The 20010-nt window shown below is 43.5% G+C and overlaps 1 protein-coding gene across 3 annotated transcripts in view; it reads left to right on the forward strand.

Moving 5' to 3' along the window:
* ccdc146 (coiled-coil domain containing 146) overlaps positions 1–20010 on the forward strand; it is a 228758-nt gene that overhangs the window by 79482 nt on the left and 129266 nt on the right. For 2 of the 3 annotated variants that reach the window (XM_070896626.1, XM_070896627.1), the window contains one exon: positions 2676–2885. The exons of the other annotated variant lie outside the window; for it this stretch is intronic. In XM_070896626.1, coding sequence (XP_070752727.1) covers positions 2676–2885 — 210 coding nt within the window. The remainder of the gene's footprint in view (positions 1–2675; positions 2886–20010) is intronic. 3 annotated transcript variants of the gene reach the window in all.

The following is a 20010-nucleotide window of genomic DNA, read 5'->3' on the forward strand; positions in this document are numbered from 1 at the left end:
TCAAAATTAATTAAAATACAATTTAATTAAACATTTAAAGCAAAAATTTAATTTTTTGAAAAATAAATGTAAACATTTTTAAAGGGACCAAAAATAACCTAAACTAATTTTAAAGGTTTTTGAATGTTGAAATCATGAATAAATATATATTTTAATATTTATTTTATACCCTTATGCTGGTAAAAGAAGACCTTATGACTGCTTTTACCAGGCATAAGAGTTTCGTGGGCATTCACTGGGCAAATATCCCGGGGCCAAAATTCAGGCCCACCAGAAACCTAGCGCACTTACCATTTTTTAAAGTGTTTTCACTGCTGGGTGGGTTGAGGTCAACCCTTGATCGATATTCAGCTCTTTGTCCTTTTTTTTGAAGCGTCAGGTAGTCGGTCATAATGAGGATGGGAGTGCGATGGTAAGTGCTGGTGAGGGGCTGAAGTGGAGACGAGACGGATTCTCCGCCACTGTCACTCAGCAGCAGAGCGGTGGTGACATCATCGTGCGTCTGCGTCACCAAGAGGGGGTGCCAAGCTGCCTGTTGGTACAATAGTCCGGCCAACATGGAAGTCGGCCGGCAAAAAAAATAAAATGGCAGCCACAGCAGTGAGCCTTTGCCTTTAATGGCCGCCGCGAAGCCAGGGCACAGAGAATACAAGGTGCACCGACAAAGAAAGCTGTCGGGGGCACCGCTCGGCAGGCATTAGAATTTTCGGCCTGAATTTCGGCGGAGGTTAGGGGGTCCCGGTGGTATGCATACTGATGACACACTTATGGCCGCTCGGCAGTGGCGGGGCAGAAGTGGGGACCGCCAGAAAAAACCCCCTGCTGAATTTGGCTGGCGGCGGCCATTCGCCCAGAAATCGGCAGTCATTGGATTCCGCCGCCTGGCCGCTGCATACCGGCGGCAATGGCCTTATCGGGACCCTGAATTTCGGGCCCACCCATCTCTGCGCCAGCGAATGTCCATTTCCTGCGGATGGATGCAATCTGTCAAGCAGAATCTTGACAGATCGCAAGTTCCAGGTTTTCGCACACGCGCATCGTATGCGGAAACCCGGAACTTGCAGGGCACTTACGACTGCGTAAGCTGTGCGGTCACTGTCCCAAAAATCCCGGCCATTATCCTGAACCATGTCCCCTTGCCCAGAGCACCAACACTCCCTCCTTTCATTTGACCCAGTCTTGACACCTACCATATCAATGCCCTCAAACAGAAGAACTTCTGAGTTTATGCATGCTCACTTTTGGAAAACTCTAAAAATGATTTCTGTGGCAATTACCTTTGCTGGTAATTTCCTCGGAGATTCTCCCAATTGCCATAACTTTGGCGGAACACCGGCGAAAACTCCGTTTACATGTCCGTCTGGGGTTTCCATGATCTTCTGCTGAAGTTATGCCTGCCCAACAGGAAAAACCATACTATAAACGGCAAGAAGCTGTTCGTTTCCCAAATACCATATGCACATTCTGAATTTTTGCGATACTGGATTCAAGACATTTGATGCTAAATCGTATCCTCATATTTTTAGATACAGTTTTCTAGACCAATCAGCATCGTGCTGTGCAAACGACACCACATGTTGGGTGTCATTGCTGGGAATTAATTAAAATGCCTCAGAATTTGCAGCATTTCCATCTGGGCAATTTCTGCTTAAGTGCTTATGGTGTCATTTGCAAAACAGGTATGGAGGAAGTACTCTGCTTTGCAACAGATTCATGACCATTTCTGACTCACAATCATGATAAGTATCCTTATAGTGCAAGGGGGATAGAGTATAAAAACAGAGAAGTTCTGCTACAACTGTATAGGATACTGGTAAGGCCACACCTGGAGTACTGCATACAGTTTTGGTCTCTGTACTTAAGGAAGGATATACTTGGAGGCTGTTCAGAGAAAGTTCACTAGATTGATTCCAGAGATGAGGGGGTTGACTTATGAGGATAGGTTGAGTAGGTTGGGCCTATACACATTGGAGTTCGGAACAATGAGAGATGATCTTATTGAAACTTATAAGATAATGATGGGGCTCGACAAGGTGGATATTTCCAGTCATAGGGGAAACTAAAACTAGGGGACATAGTCTCAGAATAAGGGGCCACCCATTTAAAACTGAGATAAGGAAAAATTTCTTCTCTGAGGGTTGTAAATCTATGGAATTCTCTGCCCCAGAGAGCTGTGGAGGCTGGGTCATTGAATATATTTAAGGCGGAGATAGACAGATTTTTGACTGATAAGGGAGTAAAGGGTTATGGGGAGCGGACAGGGAAGTGGAGCTGAGTCCATGATCAGATCAGCCATGATTTTATTGAATGGCAGAGCAGGCTCAAGGGGCCAAATGGCCTACATCTGCTCCTATTTCTTATTTTTCTTATGTTAGTGCATGGGGATCATTTGTTGTCTTGTACCATATACTTTGACTGTTCAAACATACCTATATCTTCTTTCTTCATGCAAATTATTTGATTTTCTAAGTAGCAGCTGTTGTTTTACAATTTATATTTTAAATCATTTTACTCTTTTCCATTTAGAACTTTAGAAATATTCTGTGCAACATCCCAGATAGTTAATTATATCCTGCAGTTTGTTTTCATTCTATGCCTTTCTATATTCTTTTTGTGATATAAATTACTTTAATGTAATAGCTTTATAACAGGAAAAACTTATTTTATATGTTCAGGACACAGGAGTCCGAGGTCCAGTTATTACAGGATATTAAGGTCTTTAATGTTAAATTGGAGCGTCAAAGGCAGGAGCTGGAAAAAGCTGACCAGTTTCCTGAGAGTTACGATACAGAGGTCAACAAACTGAGGCAACGGCTGCTTCATTTTCAGAATGAACTGAACCAGACAGAAGAGCGCAATTCTCAGCAGCAGTCCAGAGCTATATAGTAAGAAGCTATCTTGTCCTTTCCATTTTATTTGGTGATATTATGCTCATACTTTGCTGCTTTACATGTGGTGGGGTCTTCTACTCACAATATTGATAAAAGGTCTGTTGTCATCAAAAAAACATTTGCAACTATGCCAATCTATGTATTTGTAAACATGGAGATAGACTGGCATTAACCAAATAATTTTTTGGATTAAAGAGGGAATGGCACCAGTATGACTTCCTCCATCCATCAGATAGTTGCAGACAACAAAATATTGGCGCCTCTGTTTACTTGTGTAGATTTTGTATGTTGTTGAAACAGTAATACTGATGACATTATGGAAACAGTTGTACCTTTCTGAGCTGGACTGTGTAAAGAATATAAGTGGAAATGCATCATCAATTTGGTGTGTTCTTTATTTTCAAATCCCTCTATGGCCTCGCCCCTCCCTATCTCTGTAATCTCCTCCAGCCCCCCCCACCCCCCCCCCCCCCCCCGAGATGTCTGCGCTCCTCTAATTCTGCTCTCTTAAGCATCCACGATTATAATCGCTCAACCATTGGTGCCTTCTGTTGCCTAGGCCCCAAGCTCTGGAACTCCCAGGCTAAACCTCTCCTTCTCTCTATCTCTCTTTCCTCCTTCAAGACGCTCCTCAAAACCTACCTCTTTGACCAAGCTTTTGGTCACCTGCGCTAATTTCTTATTATGCGCTCGGTGTCAAATTTTTTATCTCATAATACTCCTGTGAAGCGCCTTGGGACAATTCGCTACATTAAAGGCGCTATATAAATACAAGTTGTTGTTGTTTTACCTTCAATTGTACATATTAATCTAGTTACCTGGCAACATATGGCTCAATTACTTCTCGAACTCCATTCTTTGTTGAAATAAATATGCAGGAAAGTCTGCAGAAATACATAGGTGAGACATAAGGATGTTAAAGTTATTCAAAATCCTTTGTAACACTCTATTTTTAAGAGTATTCACCCCTTTCGAAAAGCAAAGAACATGAAGCGATGCTCTTATCCACTTGAGACAGTGCTTTTTATGTCATGTAAACATGAACTCCCAAATGCTTCTACTCTTCCACATCATTTACCACTTCGAAGCTGCACCGGAAGTGTGCTGGACGGCTTATTGACTTGAGTAACTTTTAGTCATCCAGGGCAGGTTTCTGGGTCAACTTACACCCCTGCCCTTAATCCTGTGCAAGTGTTCAGTGAATCTCCCAGTTCAGACCACTCGAATGGACTCTCTGAACTAGGCATTGTGCCGATTTCTAAGCTGGTGACTGCAAGGGTAAGGTTGAATGGCTGTGTGTCTTTAAGAGAGCTATCCTCTTCTACCTCTCCTGCAACTGGGCCCTCTACTTCTGATGCACCCAGAAAGAGAAGAGAAGGTTATCAGTTAGTGGCAAAGGTTAGCAGAGACAGATGAGTGGGAGCTTAATGCAGCACCACTTTGACATGCGGAGTGTATGAGGGAGAGAGTTCAGTGAGTAGAGAAAAAGAGGGTAAAGTGGACAAATGCTTGTAGAATGTATCCTCCAGCCTCACCAGTTGCAATGCTCCTGACACGCCCTCTTTCCACTAGCTCCATTGCAGCCTGTTCCAATGGGTACAGGATCTTAAGGGATGGCGGCCCTCCTCCTGTTCTCGTCTGCTCCCTGGTATTGTGTGCCAGCGTGCCTGCAAGAAAAAGGGGATTGTGTTAGTGTGTCATCTGCTGAAAGGTTGTGAAGATGCGCGTTTCAGGATAGAATAGTGTAAATGGTGTGTGAAAGCCACAGATGTGGGAAAATGAGGAATATAATTATGATGATAGTAGCAGAGTGTACAAGTAGTAGCAGAAGGAAGTTCTGTGAAATGTATTACTATGATTGTAGGAGAGTAATGGGAAGTGGGGGAGGGAAGCCTTATGTGTACTGACGCTACAGGGTTAAGCAGAGAGTCAGAGAAATGTGAGTAGGAGTTTTACTTTAGCAATTCTGGTCATATCACTAAATTTCTTGCTGCATTTCAGCCGGACCCTGGTTGTTATGCTTCTCGCATTAACTTGTTCTGCCACCTCTGACTACTACTGCCAGGCTATTTGCCTCAGCACTCTTAGCCTGAAGTCTGGAAACAGCAGCTCCCTTTTCCTCGTCACCTCCTCCACAAGGGCTTCCAGAACCATGTCTGAAAATCGGGGTGCCCGTGTAGAACATGTTTTAGCCGCCATCTTAACTTTACAGCAATGAATCAAAGAAATGATTCACAAAGTAAACCTCCCCTTTAAGAGGTGCAGGCTGCCTTTAATTGGCATCACTGCCACCCGATTTCCCCCTCCCCTCCTTGTCGGTGAGCTGCCAATACACAGCATGAGTAGCACTGTCAGCTCGCCAATCATAATGAATTGAGGCACAAACACCAATTTGGCTTGTGCCACTCTGTGATGTTATTGGGCATGTGAAGTGGTCACTGTGCCCATTGTGTGCCTGTTTTCAGTACAAGTTGAATGTTGCATCTTATGATTCAGTTACACATTGCCTTTGATACGGGAGGAAACGTAATCTAGAATTTTCATCAGTATTACTTCACCAATTGCCATCTATTCACTGTGAACTCAAATATTTTACAATCCAAGTCATAACATTTGCTGCTGTCAAGCAGGGAACATTTAAAAGTTGCGCATTGACTAAATCTGTAGTTTGAAATCAGTCCAATTTTTTGACCTATCCTTGACTGTTCATTACACTTTTTAACAAATGTGTTTTGTATAGTTAGAAGAAATTCCCTTTTGTTCACTCCTATGCATGTCAGTTCTTAAAAGAGTCATACTTGCTGATTTGTTGCCTAGTTCCATGTTGCTGGAAAAATAAATCTAACCACAACACAATGGAGAGAACTTTCTGCCCAGGCAGTGAAGATGAAAATCTATCCCTAAGAGAGGGATAAGGAAAGAAAATAGGGAGTATATGAAGAGAATCTTAACGAAATATTTAAAAGAACAGTATCCTGCAAACATCAATAAAAAGAGAATTATTATATTCAAAATCATGAGGGGTCTAGACAGAGTAGAGAGAAACTGTTCCCGTTGGCGGAAGGGTCGAGAACCAGAGGACACAGATTTAAGGCAGAAGAACCAAAGGCAACACGAGGAAAACCTTTTTTACGCAGCGAGTGGCTAGGATTTGGAATGCACTACCTGAGAGGGTGGTGGAGGCAGATTAAATCATGGCTTTCAAAAGGGAATTGGCTAAGTACCTGAAGGAAAAAATTTGCAGGACTACGGGGAAAGGACAGGGGAGTGGGACTACCTGAACTGCTCTTGCAGGGAGCCAGCATGGGCTCGATGGGCTGAATGGCCTCCTTCTGTGCTGCAACCATTCTATGATTCTATATGCGAGTTGGGACCCCCGAGAGGTGAGGATAATGAGTTATTAGAGGATAAGTAGAAATTGACTGGTTAATTAACAAGTAATTTGCACCAGTGTTTACAAAAGAGAAAGATATTGGGGAGGAGTTAAATCCTGAATTCATTACAAATGAAATAGGAAATATTGTAATACATAAAAAGAAATTATTAGAGAAGTTAGTAAAGCTGCCATGAAGAAATTCCTTGATGTAATTATGCTTTGACTGGTCGTGAACAATTAAACAATTACGGGAGGAGGAGGCTCCATGAACATCCCCATCCTCAATAATGGCAGAGCCCATCACGTGAGTGCAAAAGACAAGGCTAAAGCGTTTGCAACCATCCTCAGCTAGAAATGCCAAGTGGATAGAAACATAGAAACATAGAAAATTGGTGCAGGAGTAGGCCATTCAGCCCTTCGAGCCTACACCACCATTCAATATGATCATGGCTGATCATGCAACTTCAGTACCCCATTCCTGCTTTCTCTCCGCACCCCTTGATCCCTTTAGCCGTAAGGGCCACATCTAATTCCCTTTTGAATATAGCTAATGAACTGGCCTCAACAACTTTCTGTGGAAGAGAATTCCACAGATTCACAATTCTCTGAGTGAAGAAGTTTCTCCTCGTCTCGGTCCTAAATGTGACCCGTGGTTCTGGACTTCCCCAACATCGGGAATATTCTTCCTGCATCTAACCTGTCCAATCCAGTCAGATGTTTCTTCTAAATTCCAGTCTTTCTTCATATGTCAGTCCTACCATCCCGGGAATCAGTCTGGTGAACCTTCGCTGCACTCCTTCAATAGCAAGAATGCCCTTCCTCAGATTAGGAGACCAAAACTGTACACAATATTCAAGGTGTAGCATCACCAAGGCTCTGTACAACTGCAGTAAGACCTCCCTGCTCCTATACTCAAATCCTCTCGCTATGAAGGCCAACATGCCATCTTGGCCTACTCCTGAACTGCCCACCATCACAGAAACCAGTCTTCTGTGAATTCAATTCACTCCCCACGTGATATTAAGAAATGGCCGAGCACATTGGATACAGCCAAAGGCTATGGCCCCCGAAAACATCCCAGCTGTAGTATTGAAGACTTGTGCACCAGAACTAGTCACGCCTCTAGCCAATCTATTCCAGTGCAGCTACAACACTGGTATCCACCCGATAAAGTGGAAAAGTGTCCAGGTATGTCCTGTCCACAAAAAGCATGACAAATCCAATTGGTCTATTACCGACCCATCAGCCTACTCTCAATCATCACCAATGCTCAGTTTGGGTTCCGCCAGGACCACGGCTCCAGACCTCATTACAACCTTGGTCCCAACATAGACAAAAGAGCTGAATTGTAGAGGTGAGGTGTAAGTGACTGCCCTTGACATCAAGGCAAAATATAACCGAGCGTGGCATCAAGGAGCCCTAGTAAAATTAAAGTCAATGGGAATCAGGGGGAAGACTCTCTACTGGCTGGAGTCATACCTAGCACAAAGGAAGATGATTGTGGTTGTTGGAGGCCAATCATCTCAGCTCCAGAACATTGCTGCAGGAATTCCTCAGGGCAGTGTCCTGACCTGCCCTGTCCAACCATCTTCAACTGCTTCATCAATGACCTTCCCTCCATCATAAGGTCAGAAGTGGGGATGTTCGCTGATGATTTCACAGTGTCCAGTTCCATTTGCAACTCAGATAATGAAGCAGTCCGTGTCTGCATGCAGCAAGAGCTGGACAACATTCAGGCTTGGCAAGTTACATTTGTACCACACAAGTGCCAGGCAATGACCATCTCCAACAAAAGACAATCTATCCATCTCCCCTTGACATTCAACAGCATTATCATCGCCGAAACCCATACCATTAACATCCTGGTGGTCACCATTGACCAGAAACTTAACTGGGCCAGCCACATAAATACTGTGGGTACAAGAGCAGGTCAGACACTGGGTATTCTGTAGCGCGTGACTCACCTCCTGACTCCCCAAAGCCTTTCCACCATCTACAAGGCACAAGTAAGGAGCATGATGGAATACTCTCCATTTGCTCCTACAACACTCAAGAAGCTCAACACCATCCAGGACAAAGCAGCCACTTGGTTGGCATCCCATCTACCACCTTAAACATTCACTCCCTCCGCCACCAGCGCACCATGGCTGCTGAGTATAACATCTACAAGATGCACTGCAGCAATTAGCCAAGGCTTCTTCGACAGCAGCTCCCAAACCCGCGACCTATACTACCTAGAAGAATGAAGGACGCAGCGGCTGGGAACACCATCACCTGCAAGTTCTCCTCCAAGTTACACACCAGCCTGACATGGAAATACATCACTGTTTCTTCATCGTCGCTGAGTCAAAATCCTGGAATTCTCTTCCTAACAGCACTGTGGGAGTACCTTCACCTCATGGACTGCAGCGGTTCAAGAAAGTGGCTCATCACCACCTTAAGAGAAATTATGGATGGGCAATAAATGCTGGCCCCGCCAGCGATGCCCCCAACCGATGAATGAATAACAAAACAGGTCACGAAGCAACATACGAGAATATGACGGGCAGGAAAAGACCAGCTGTCCAACACTCATGGCAGCTGGAACATCATCACTAGACACTTCCTAATACTACCTACCCCCTCCACTGCTCACCCTGTGGCCATGTAACCTCCTGGGAGAAGGGGCCAATAAGGGAAAAAATAACTCTGGACAATTTATCTTCGGCCCTCTCAGGCAATCGAAACCAATCCAGGAGATCACATTGACCATGCATACATTATCTGCTAATCCAACTATCAGCTGTTGTCTATTTATACAAGGACCATCAGCAGGTTGGGGCCTTCAAAAGAGCAGTGTGGCGGCATACCACTTCAAGATGCAGGGCGAGCCGGTTCAGGAGGATGAGGGCTGTGAAGCTGGTGACTGGATTGGACGTCACCAAGGTCCAGGTTGCTGATTGGAGCATGGGCAGGTACAGCAGGAGCGGCGAGGTCGGGGCGAAGGAGCAGCGATAGATTGTAGAGCAATGTGATCAGGGCCCAGGAGAGGCATGGGTCACAGGGCCCAGGGGCAGCACGGGCCAGCCCATATCTCTAACTCCATAACTCTCTGGGTAAAGAAGTTTCTCCAGAATTCCCTTTTGGATTTATTAGTGACTATCTTATATTTATGGTCTTCCCGCAAGTGAAAATACCAAGATAATTTTAACCCTCAAAAACAATTGGGTTGGGGTCAGGTGAGATGTAAAAAATATTTAAATCTCAAAGCCGACCCCAACTCACCCACTTTCGATTCTAATAGAGGCAGGACAAGGGTTGGGTGACCAACCCACTCCCAGGAGGCAGGTTGGCCATTTAAATATTATAATGAGGCTGAGGGCCTCAGATTTAATCTGTCTTCCAGATTTATCCCTGGTTGGCTGGGTTTCCCAGGCCTTGGGAAACCCGGCAGATAAAGGGAGGCAAGGACTGCTTCTTGGATAAAGTAAGTGCCATTAAGGCGCTGCTTGTGGGCCAAGAGGAGCAGGAGTGCTCCCCCACCCTGTCCCGAAGGTTACCTTCTTCCCTGCCCGCCACCAGATCCATTGCCATCAAACCACCCCATCGAAACGCCCCCCCCCCCACCCCCAGGACTGGGGATCGGAGACCTCCCCAGCCCCCCCCCCAGGATCGGACTCCCATCGGAATCCGATCCCCCCCCCCCACCCATGCTCCCATTAACAGAGCAACAGGCTCTCTACCTGCAGTTGTGCCCTCCTCCAGAGTGTTCCCCGCCCGACAGGAAGCCAATCCTGTTAATTGGGCAGGCTTCCAGGCAGGGATTGTTTAAGAAAGAAGATGCACACTGTGGAGTTAAAACTCAACAGTATGCAAGGAAACCAAAACAACCCCCTCCCTCCCCCGTCTCTTCGTTTATGCAACCCACCCCAGTCAATATCAGGACCATCTTCTCTAATTCTAGGCAATCAAAACCAATCAAAGGTCTTCCATAATTTTAAAGACCTCTTTCAAGTCACCCCTGAGTCTTCCCTTTTCTAGAGAAAAGAGCCCAAGCCTGTTCAATCTTCCTGATAATTATAACCTCTCAGTTCTGGTATAATTCCAGTAAATCATTTTTGCACATTCTCCAGTGCCTCTATATCCTTTATATAATATGGAGATCAGAACTGTTCAAATGTGGCCGAACCGAGGTGCTATACCAGTTCAGCATAACTTCTCTGCTTTTCAATTCTATCCCTCCAGAAATGAACCCCAGTGCTTTGTTTGCTTTTTTATGGCCTTATTAACCTACATTTCTACTTCTGGAATTTGTGTCTCTGTACCCCCAAATCCCTCTGCTCCTCTACTCCATTTAGACACTGATATTCCAAGAAGCATGTGGCCTCCTTATTCTTCCTACCAAAATGTCAAAATGTACCATTTCATACGTATCTATATTGAAGTTAATTTGCCAATTACACACCCATTCTGCAAATTTATTAATGTCTTCCTGTATTTTGTCGCAATCCTCCTCTGTGTGAACTATGCTCCCCAATTTGGTGTTGTCTGCAAATTTTGAAATTGTACTTCTGATTCCCGTGTCCAAATCATTTATGTAAATGGTGAACAGTGAACAACAGTGGTCCCAGCATCGATCCTTGTGGAACACCACTTCCCACCTTTTGCCAGTCTGTGTAACTAACTTTAACCTCTACTCTCTGTTTTCTGTTTTGTAGCCAACTTGCTATCCATTTTGTTACTTGGCCCCTGATTCCACATGTTCTGACCTTAGTCAGTCCACTACCTTATTGAAGACCTTTTAAAAATCCAAATATATTACATCTACTGTATTACCCTATCTACTCTCTCTGTTACTTTTTCAAAGAATTCATTAAGGTTGGTCAAGCACGATCTTCCCTTTTGAAATTAGTGCTGACTACTCTTTATTATATTTTCAGTTTCTGGATGTTTTTCTATTACATCTTTGAGTAAGGATTCCATTATCTTTCCTATGTTAAGCTAATTGCTCTGTAGTTACCTGGACTATTCTATCTCCCTTTATAAATATAGGAATGATATTGGCTGTCTGCCAGCCCTCTGGTACTATTCCCTTTTTTATATATATGTATATGTGTGTGTATATATATATATATATATATATATGTATATGTGTGTGTATATATATATATATGTATATGTGTGTGTATATATATATATATGTATATGTGTGTGTGTATATATATATATGTATATGTGTATGTGTGTATGTAATAGTGCCTCTACTATCTCTTCCCTAAGCACGGGTGCAATTTATCTGGACTAAGGATTTTACACCTCTATGTTTGATTAGTTTATCAATTATCTTTCCACTTACTATCTTAAATGGCTTGATAATCTGTTTTGATCTCTTCTAATATAATGCTCACTATGTTAGTCTCCCTGGTAAATACTGAGGTAAATAAATTATCTAATACTTCTTCCATTTCACGGTCATTACCTGTGAGTTTATCGTGTGTATCACTTCGTGGCCCTATCCCTATCCTGATTTTTCTTTTGTTATTTACATGTCTGTAGAATATATTCCTTGATAATTTACTTTTGTAGTTTCTCTTTGCCTTCCTAATTTTTTTTACTTCTTAACCTATTTGTAATTCCCTTTTGTCATCCTTTTCTTTGTTTATGTACTTAGTTTATGCCTTATTCTTTAGTTTAAATTTTGCTAATTTCTTTATTCTTCCATGGTGTGCCATTACTGGCTAGTTTATTCTTGCTTTTTAGTGGGATATATTTCTCCTGAACTCTGTTGATCAGCATTTTAAATGTTTCACACTGCTGTTTTATTTCTTTGTTAAAAATGTTTTCCAATTTATTTTCCCTAGTTCCATTCTCATCCCCTTAAAATCAACTTTCTTATCTAATTTATTATTTTGGTCTTTGGCTTACTTATGTCCTTCTCAATCTTTATCTTAAACCGTATTATATTGTGATCGCTATTGTCTAAATGCCTAGATGTTCCCCCATGTTTGCTTCTCTTATCTGTTCTAATTCATTTCTCATTAATAGGTACAGTCGCATAGTTACTGGACTAGTAATCCAGAGGCCTGGACTAATCATAGAATTATAGAAATTTACAGCATGAAAGGAAGCCATTTCGGCCCATTGTGTCTGCGCCGGCCGACAAAAAGCTATCCAACCTAATCACACCTTCCAGCTCTTGGTTCGTAGTCCTGTAGGTTATGGCACTTTAAGTGCACATCCAAGTACTTTTTCAATATGGTGAGGGTTTCTGCCTCTACCACCCTGAAAAAAGTTCCTCTCAAATCCCCTTTAAACCTCCTACCACTTACTTTAAATCTATGCCCCCTGGTTGTTGACCCCTCTGCTAAGGGAAATAGGTCCTTCCTATCCACTTTATCTAGGCCCCTTCTAATTTTATACACCACAATAAGGTCTCCCCTCAACCTCCTCTGTTCCAAAGAAAACAAACCCAGCCTATCCAATCTTTCCTAGCTAAAATTCTCCAGTCCAGGCAACATCCTCGTAAATCTCCTCTGTGCCCTCTCTAGTGCAATCTTTCCTGTAATGTGGTGACCAGAACTGCTCGCAGTACTCCAGCTGTGGCCTAACCAGTGTTTTATACAGTTCAAGCATAACCTCCCTGCTCTTGTATTCTATGCCTTGGCTTATAAAGGCAAGTATTCCGTATCCTTCTTAACCACCTATCTATCTGGTCTGCTACTGTCAGGGATCTGTGGGCATGCACTCCAAGGTCCCTTTGTTCCTCTACACTTCTCAGTGTCCAACCATTTAATGTGTATTCCCTTGTCTTGTAAGCCCTCCCCAAATGCATTACCTCACACTTCTCCAGATTGAATTCCATTTGTCACTGTTCCACCCACCTGACCAGTTCATTGATATCTTCCTGCAGTCTACAGCTTTCTTCTTCATTATCAACCACACAGCCAATTTTTCTATGTGCAATCTTCTTAATTATACCCACTACATTCGTCTAAATCATTGATATATACCACAAAAATCAAGGGACCTAGTACTTAACCCTGCGGAACCCCACTGGAAACAGCCTTCCAATCACAAAAACACCCATCAACCATTACCCTTTGCTTCCTGCCTCTGAGCCAATTTTGGATCCAACTTACCACTTTGCCCTGGATCCCATGTGCTTTTACTTTCATGATCATTCTGCCATGTGGGATTTTATAAAAACCCTTGCTAAAATTCATATACACTACATTAAACGCACTACCCTCATTGACCCTCCTTGTTATCTCCTCAAAAAATTTAATCAAGTTAGTCAGACACGATCTTCCCTTAACAAATCCATACTGACTGTCCTTGATTAATCCATATCTTTTCAAATGAACATTTATTCTATCCCTCAGAATTTTTTCCAATAATTTTCCCACCACCGAGGTTAGGCTGACTCGCCTATAATTACTCGGTCTATCAATTTCTTCCTTTTTAAACAAAGGTACGACATGAGCAGTTCTCCAGTCCTCCGGCACCACACCTGTAACCAGAGAGGCTTGTGGTCTGGGGATTTATCCACTTTCAAAGCTGCTAAACCCCTTAATATTTTCTCTCTCATTATGTTTATTACATCTAATATTTAACACTCCTCCCTGATTGCAATGTCTGCATCGCCCCTCTCTTTTGTGAAATCTGGAGACATGAGTTCAAATCCAACCATGGTAGCTGGGGAAATTAAATGTAGTTTAAGTTAAACTAAATAAATCTGGAATTTAAAAAAACTAGCATCAGTAATGGTGACCATGAAACTACTAGATTATCATAAAAGCCCATCTGGTTCGCTAATGTCCTTTAGAGAAGGAAATCTGCCGTCCTTATGTGACTCCAGACGCACAGCAACATGGTTGACAACTTCTTTCTGAAATGGCAGTTCACCGCCACCTTCTCAAGGGCAATTAGGGATGGGCAATAAATGCCAGGCTTGACAGCGACACCCATATCCCTTGAATGAATAAAAAAAGAGATCAAGCACTGCTTAGATATGGCTACATTTTAGAACATGTTCACCAATGCGCTAAAAGTAGCACATAGAAGAATTTCAACACACACTTGTAATTGGGTATGCAAAGTCACTTTTGTGCATACACTAAAGTAATCTGGAGAAATATATTTTATTTTGTCTGGTGCAAGATCCACCTCATTTTCTAATATTCACTGTGCCAGGGGGTCCTGTGCGCATGCGCACACAACCAAAAAATCTCCCCACTTTGCCAAAGAGTTCAACCACTTCATTGTTCAATGTTGAAGAAGGATGGGAGAAGACCCATCTGGAGCATAAACACTGGCATAGACCTGTTGGGTCGAATGGCCTTATTCTGTGATGTAAATACTATGTAATAGCAGTACTTAATCAAGACTCGCCTTCTTTGTTTCGTGGCTCAGTTTGTAGCACTCTGTCTCTGTAGATTGTGGGTTCAAGTCCCACTTCAAAAATTTGAGCACAAAAATCTAGGCTGACACTCCAGTGCAGTACTGAGGGAGTGTTGCACTGTTGGAGGTGCCATCCTTCGGATGAGACATTAAAGCCATCTGCTCTCTCAAGGTGGACGTAAAAGATGCCATGGCATTATTTCGAAGAAGAGCAAAGGAGTTATCCCTAGTGTCCTGGCCAATATTTATCCCTCAATCAACATAATGTAAACAGTTTATCTGGTCATTATCACATTGCTGTTTTGGGGAGCTTGCTGCGTGCAATTTGGCTGGCGTGTTTCCTACATTACAACAGTAACTACACATCAGAAGTACTTCATTGGCTGTAAAGCGTGTTAAAACGTCCTGAGGCCATGCAAGGTGCTATGTAAATGCAAGTCTTTCTTTCTTACGCTCATAGGAACATAAAGTATGGAGTGAGAAAAGATCAGTTGGCCAATTAGATCCTTTACTTCCATGGATCATGTGTAATTTGCTCATTCATGGAGGTGCATAAAGCAGTCCAGACAGGAATGCTGTACTTTGGAAGCCGTGCAAATCTGTAGTGGACCTGCGGACCTCATGCTATAATACAAGGTCATCCCATAAATATTTGATCCTCAGCCCATAATGTGTCAGGAGTGCCACTGAGTTAAGCAGCAAATTATAATATGCTCTTAAAGGCTCTTGGTTGCGATTAAAGCTGTTATGTAGCTGAGGAGGAAAAGAGTGAAGGCAGACAAGGGTGGGAGGGAAAGAACTTCCAATTTAATGACAAAGTTTCGGAGGCCCTGCAGAGCAGGCTGGCTATTTTAGGTAAATGTCATGTCCACAATCTGCACATCAGCAATGCTGCATGATTGCTGACTGAGCTGTGGACCAACATACAGAACATGGTACTCTAGGGTCACCTGGAATGGAGCCACCATTGGTTGGGGTTGAACATAAGAAAATAAGAACTAGGAACAGGAGTAGGCCATCTAGCCCCTCGAGCCTGCTCCGCCATTCAACAAGATCATGGCTGATCTGGCCATGGACTCAGCTCCACTTACCCACCCGTTCCCCATAACCCTTAATTCCCTTATTGGTTAAAAATCTATCTATCTGTGATTTGAATACATTCAATGAGCTAGCCTCAACTGCTTCCTTGGGCAGAGAATTCCACAGATTCACAACCCTCTGGGAGAAGAAATTCCTTCTCAACTCGATTTTAAATTAGCTCCCCCGTATTTTGAGGCTGTGCCCCCTAGTTCTAGTCACCCCGACCAGTGGAAACAACCTCTCTGCCTCTATCTTGTCTATCCATTTCATTATTTTAAATGTTTCTATAAGATCACCCTCATCCTTCTGAACTCCAACGAGTAAATACCCAGTCTACTCAATCTATTATCATAAGGTAACCCCCTCATCTCCGGAATCAGCCTAGTGAATCGTCTCTGTATCCCCTCCAAAGCTAGTATATCCTTCCTTAAGTAAGGTTACCAAAACTGCACGCAGTACTCCAGGTGCGGCCTCACCAATACCCTATACAGTTGCAGCAGGACCTCCCAGCTTCTGTACTCCATCCCTCTCGCAATAAAGGCCAACATTCCATTCGCCCTCCTGATTACCTGCTGCACCTGCAAACTAACTTTTTGGGATTCATGCACAAGGACCCCCAGGTCCCTCTGCACCGCAGCATGTTGTAATTTCTCCCCATTCAAATAATATTCCCTTTTACTGTTTTTTTTTTCCAAGGTGGATGACATCACATTTTCTGACATTGTATTCCATCTGCCAAACCTTAGCCCATTCGCTTAACATATCCAAATCTCTTTGCAGCCTCTCTGTGTCCTCTACACAACCCGCTTTCCCACTAATCTGTGTGTCATCTGCACATTTTGTTACATTACACTCTGTCCCCTCTTCCAGGTCATCTATGTATATTGTAAACAGTTGTGGTCCCAGCACCGATCCCTGTGGCACACCACTAACCACCGATTTCCAACCCGAAAAGGACCCATTTATCCCGACTCTCTGCATTCTGTTAGCCAGCCAATTCTCCATCCATGCGAATACATTTCCTCTGACTCCGCGTACCTTTATCTTCTGCAGTAACCTTTTGTGTGGCACCTTATCAAATGCCTTTTGGAAATCTAAATACACCACATCCATCGGTACACCTCTATCCACCATGCTCGTTATATCCTCAAAGAATTCCAGTAAATTAGTTAAACATGATTTCCCCTTCATGAATCCATGTTGCGTCTGCTTGATTGCACTATTCCTATCTAGATGTCCCGCTATTTCTTCCTTAATGATAGCTTCAAGCATTTTCCCCACTACAGATGTTAAACTAACCGTCCTATAGTGACCTGCCTTTTGTCTGCTCCATTTTTTAAACAGAGGCGTTACATTAGCTGCTTTCCAATCCGCTGGTATCTCCCCAGAGTCCAGAGAATTTTGGTAGATTATAACGAATGCATCTGCTATAACTTCCGCCATCTCTTTTAATACCCTGGGATGCATTTCATTCGGACCAGGGGACTTGTCTACCTTGAGTCCCATTAGCCTGTCTAGCACTACCCCCCTAGTGATAGTGATTATCTCAAGGTCCTCCCCACATTCCCGTGACCAGCAATTTTTGGCATGGTTTTTGTGTCTTCCACTGTGAAGACCGAAGCAAAATAATTGTTTAAGGTCTCAGCCATTTCCACATTTCCCATTATTAAATCCCCCTTCTCATCTTCTAAGGGACCAACATTTACTTTAGTCACTCTTTTCCGTTTTATATATTGAGAAAAGCTTTTAATATCTGTTTTTATATTTTGCACAAGTTTACTTTCGTAATCTATCTTTCCTTTCTTTATTGCTTTCTTAGTCATTCTTTGCTGTCGTTTAAAATTTTCCCAATCTTCTAGTTTCCCACTAACCTTGGCCACCTTATATGCATTGGTTTTTAATTTGATACTCTCCTTTATTTCCTTGGTTATCCACGGCTGGTTATCCCTTCTCTTATCGCCCTTCTTTTTCACTGGAATATATTTTTGTTGAGCACTATGAAAGAGCTCCTTAAAAGTCCTCCACTGTTCCTCAGTTGTGCCACCGTTTAGTCTGTGTTTCCAGTCTACTTTAGCCAACTTTGTTTAAGCATAGTACGCTCGTTTGAGACACTACTTCCTCACCCTCAATCTGTATTACAAATTCAACCATACTGTGATCACTCATTCCGAGAGGATCTTTTACTAGGAGATCGTTTATTATTCCTGTCTCATTACACAGGACCAGATCTAAGATAGCTTGCTCCCTTGTGTAGAAGAAAGGATTAACTTGGGATTGATGAAGAGCATCAAGGAAATTTATATTTGCAAATCTTCAGCATGCAGGGTTGACTGTATAACACAAATCTCCCTCCCCATTCTATACTTAACATGGTTGGCTTCCACAGAAATTAATGGATGGGGTGGGTTTAGTTTAAAAATATTACACTTAAATTGCATATACAAGTTGAACCTCCTTTATCCGGCACCCTCAGGACCTGGCCTGTGCCGAATAAGGGATTTTGCTGGATAAAGGGAGGACAGCCCAAGGGGGGTGAAGGGGGGAGGCAGCCGAGGTCAGGGAGGGGGTCAGAGGAGGTCGGTGCCCCGGGCCGGCTGCAAAGTGTTGGCGCAGCCCCAGCAGGTGTCATTGCAGTCCCAGCAGGTCTAGTGTCGGCACGGCCCCAGCAGGTGTCGGTGTGGCCCCAGTGGGCCGAGTGTCGGCGTGGCCCCAGCGGGTGTCGACGCAGCCCCAGTGTGTGTCAGTGTGGCCCCAGCGGTCCGAGTGTTGGCGCGGCCCCAGGAGGTCAAGTGTCGGCGCGGCCCCAGCTGGTTGAGTGTTGGCGTGGCCCCAGCGGTCCAAGTGTCAGCGCGGTCCGAGTGTCGGCATGGCCCCAAAGTCAGGGTGGAGGTCGGCCGTGTTCTGCACATGCGCCCCCAGCCACCAGAATCATGCCAGACAAGGGGTGGTGCCGGATAAGGGAGTCCCGGATAAGTGAGATCCAACTTGTACTTAAAAAATGAGATTATATTACTTTGGCTAACTGATGCTCTGATTAGAAGCCTGATGAAACATAGAAAATAGGAGCAGTAGTTAGTAGGCCATTCAGCCCTTCGAGTCTGCACCGCCATTCAATATGATCATGGCTGATCCTCTATCTCATATTCCCGCTTTTTCCCCATACCCCTTGATGCCTTTTGTTTCTAGAAATCAATTTATCTCCCTCTTAAATATATTCAGTGACTTGGCCTCCACAGCCTTCTGTGGTAGAGCATTCCACAGGTTCACCACCCTCTGAGTGAAAACATTTCTCCTCAGCTTGGTCCTAAATTTCCTACCCGTATCCTGAGACTGTGACCCCTTGTTCTCGACTTCTCAGCCAGGGGAATCATCCTCCCCGCATTCAGTCTATCCAACCCAATCAGAATTTTATACGTTTCAATGAGATCCCCTCTCATTCTTCTAAACCATAGTGAATACAGGCCTAGTCAACCCATTCTCTCCTCATACGACAGTCCTGCCATCCCAGGAATCAGTCTGGTGAACCTTCGCTGCACTCCCTCTATGGCAAGTTTATCCTTTCTTGGGTAAGGAGACCAAAACTGCACACAATACTCCAGGTGCGGTCTCACCAAGGCCCTATATAACTGTAGTAAGACATCCTTGCTCCTGTACTCAAATCCTCTTGCAATGAAGGCCAACATACCATTTGCCTTCCTAACTGCTTGCTGCACCTGCATGTTTGCTTTCAATGACTGGTGTACAAGGACACCCAAGTCCCTCTGTACATTGGCACTTCCCAAGCCATCACAATTTAAATAATACTTTGTCCTTATGTTTTTCCTACCAAAGTGGATAACTTCACATTTATCCACGTTATACTGTATCTGCATGTGTTTGCCCACTCACTCAACCTATCTAAATCACCTTGCAGCGTCTTTGCATCCTCCTCACAACTCACAATCCCACCTAGTTTTGTGTTGTCAGCAAACTTGGATATATTACATTTGGTTCCCTCATCCACATCATTTATATATGTTGTGACTAGCTGGGGCCCAAGCACTGATCCCTGTGGTACTCCACTAGTCATTGCCTGCCACCCCAAAAAGACCCGTTTATTCCTATTTTCTGTTTTTTATAGTTAACCAATTTTCAATCCATGCCAATGCATTACCCCCAATCCTATGTGCTTTAATTTTGCACACTAACCTCTTATGTGGGACTTTATCAAAGGCTTTCTGAAAATCCAAATACACTACATCCACTGGTTCTCCCTTATTTATTCTATCAGTTACATCCTCAAAA

The sequence above is a fragment of the Pristiophorus japonicus genome, chromosome 13, assembly GCF_044704955.1.
Source record: "Pristiophorus japonicus isolate sPriJap1 chromosome 13, sPriJap1.hap1, whole genome shotgun sequence".
Classification (NCBI taxonomy): domain Eukaryota; kingdom Metazoa; phylum Chordata; class Chondrichthyes; family Pristiophoridae; genus Pristiophorus; species Pristiophorus japonicus.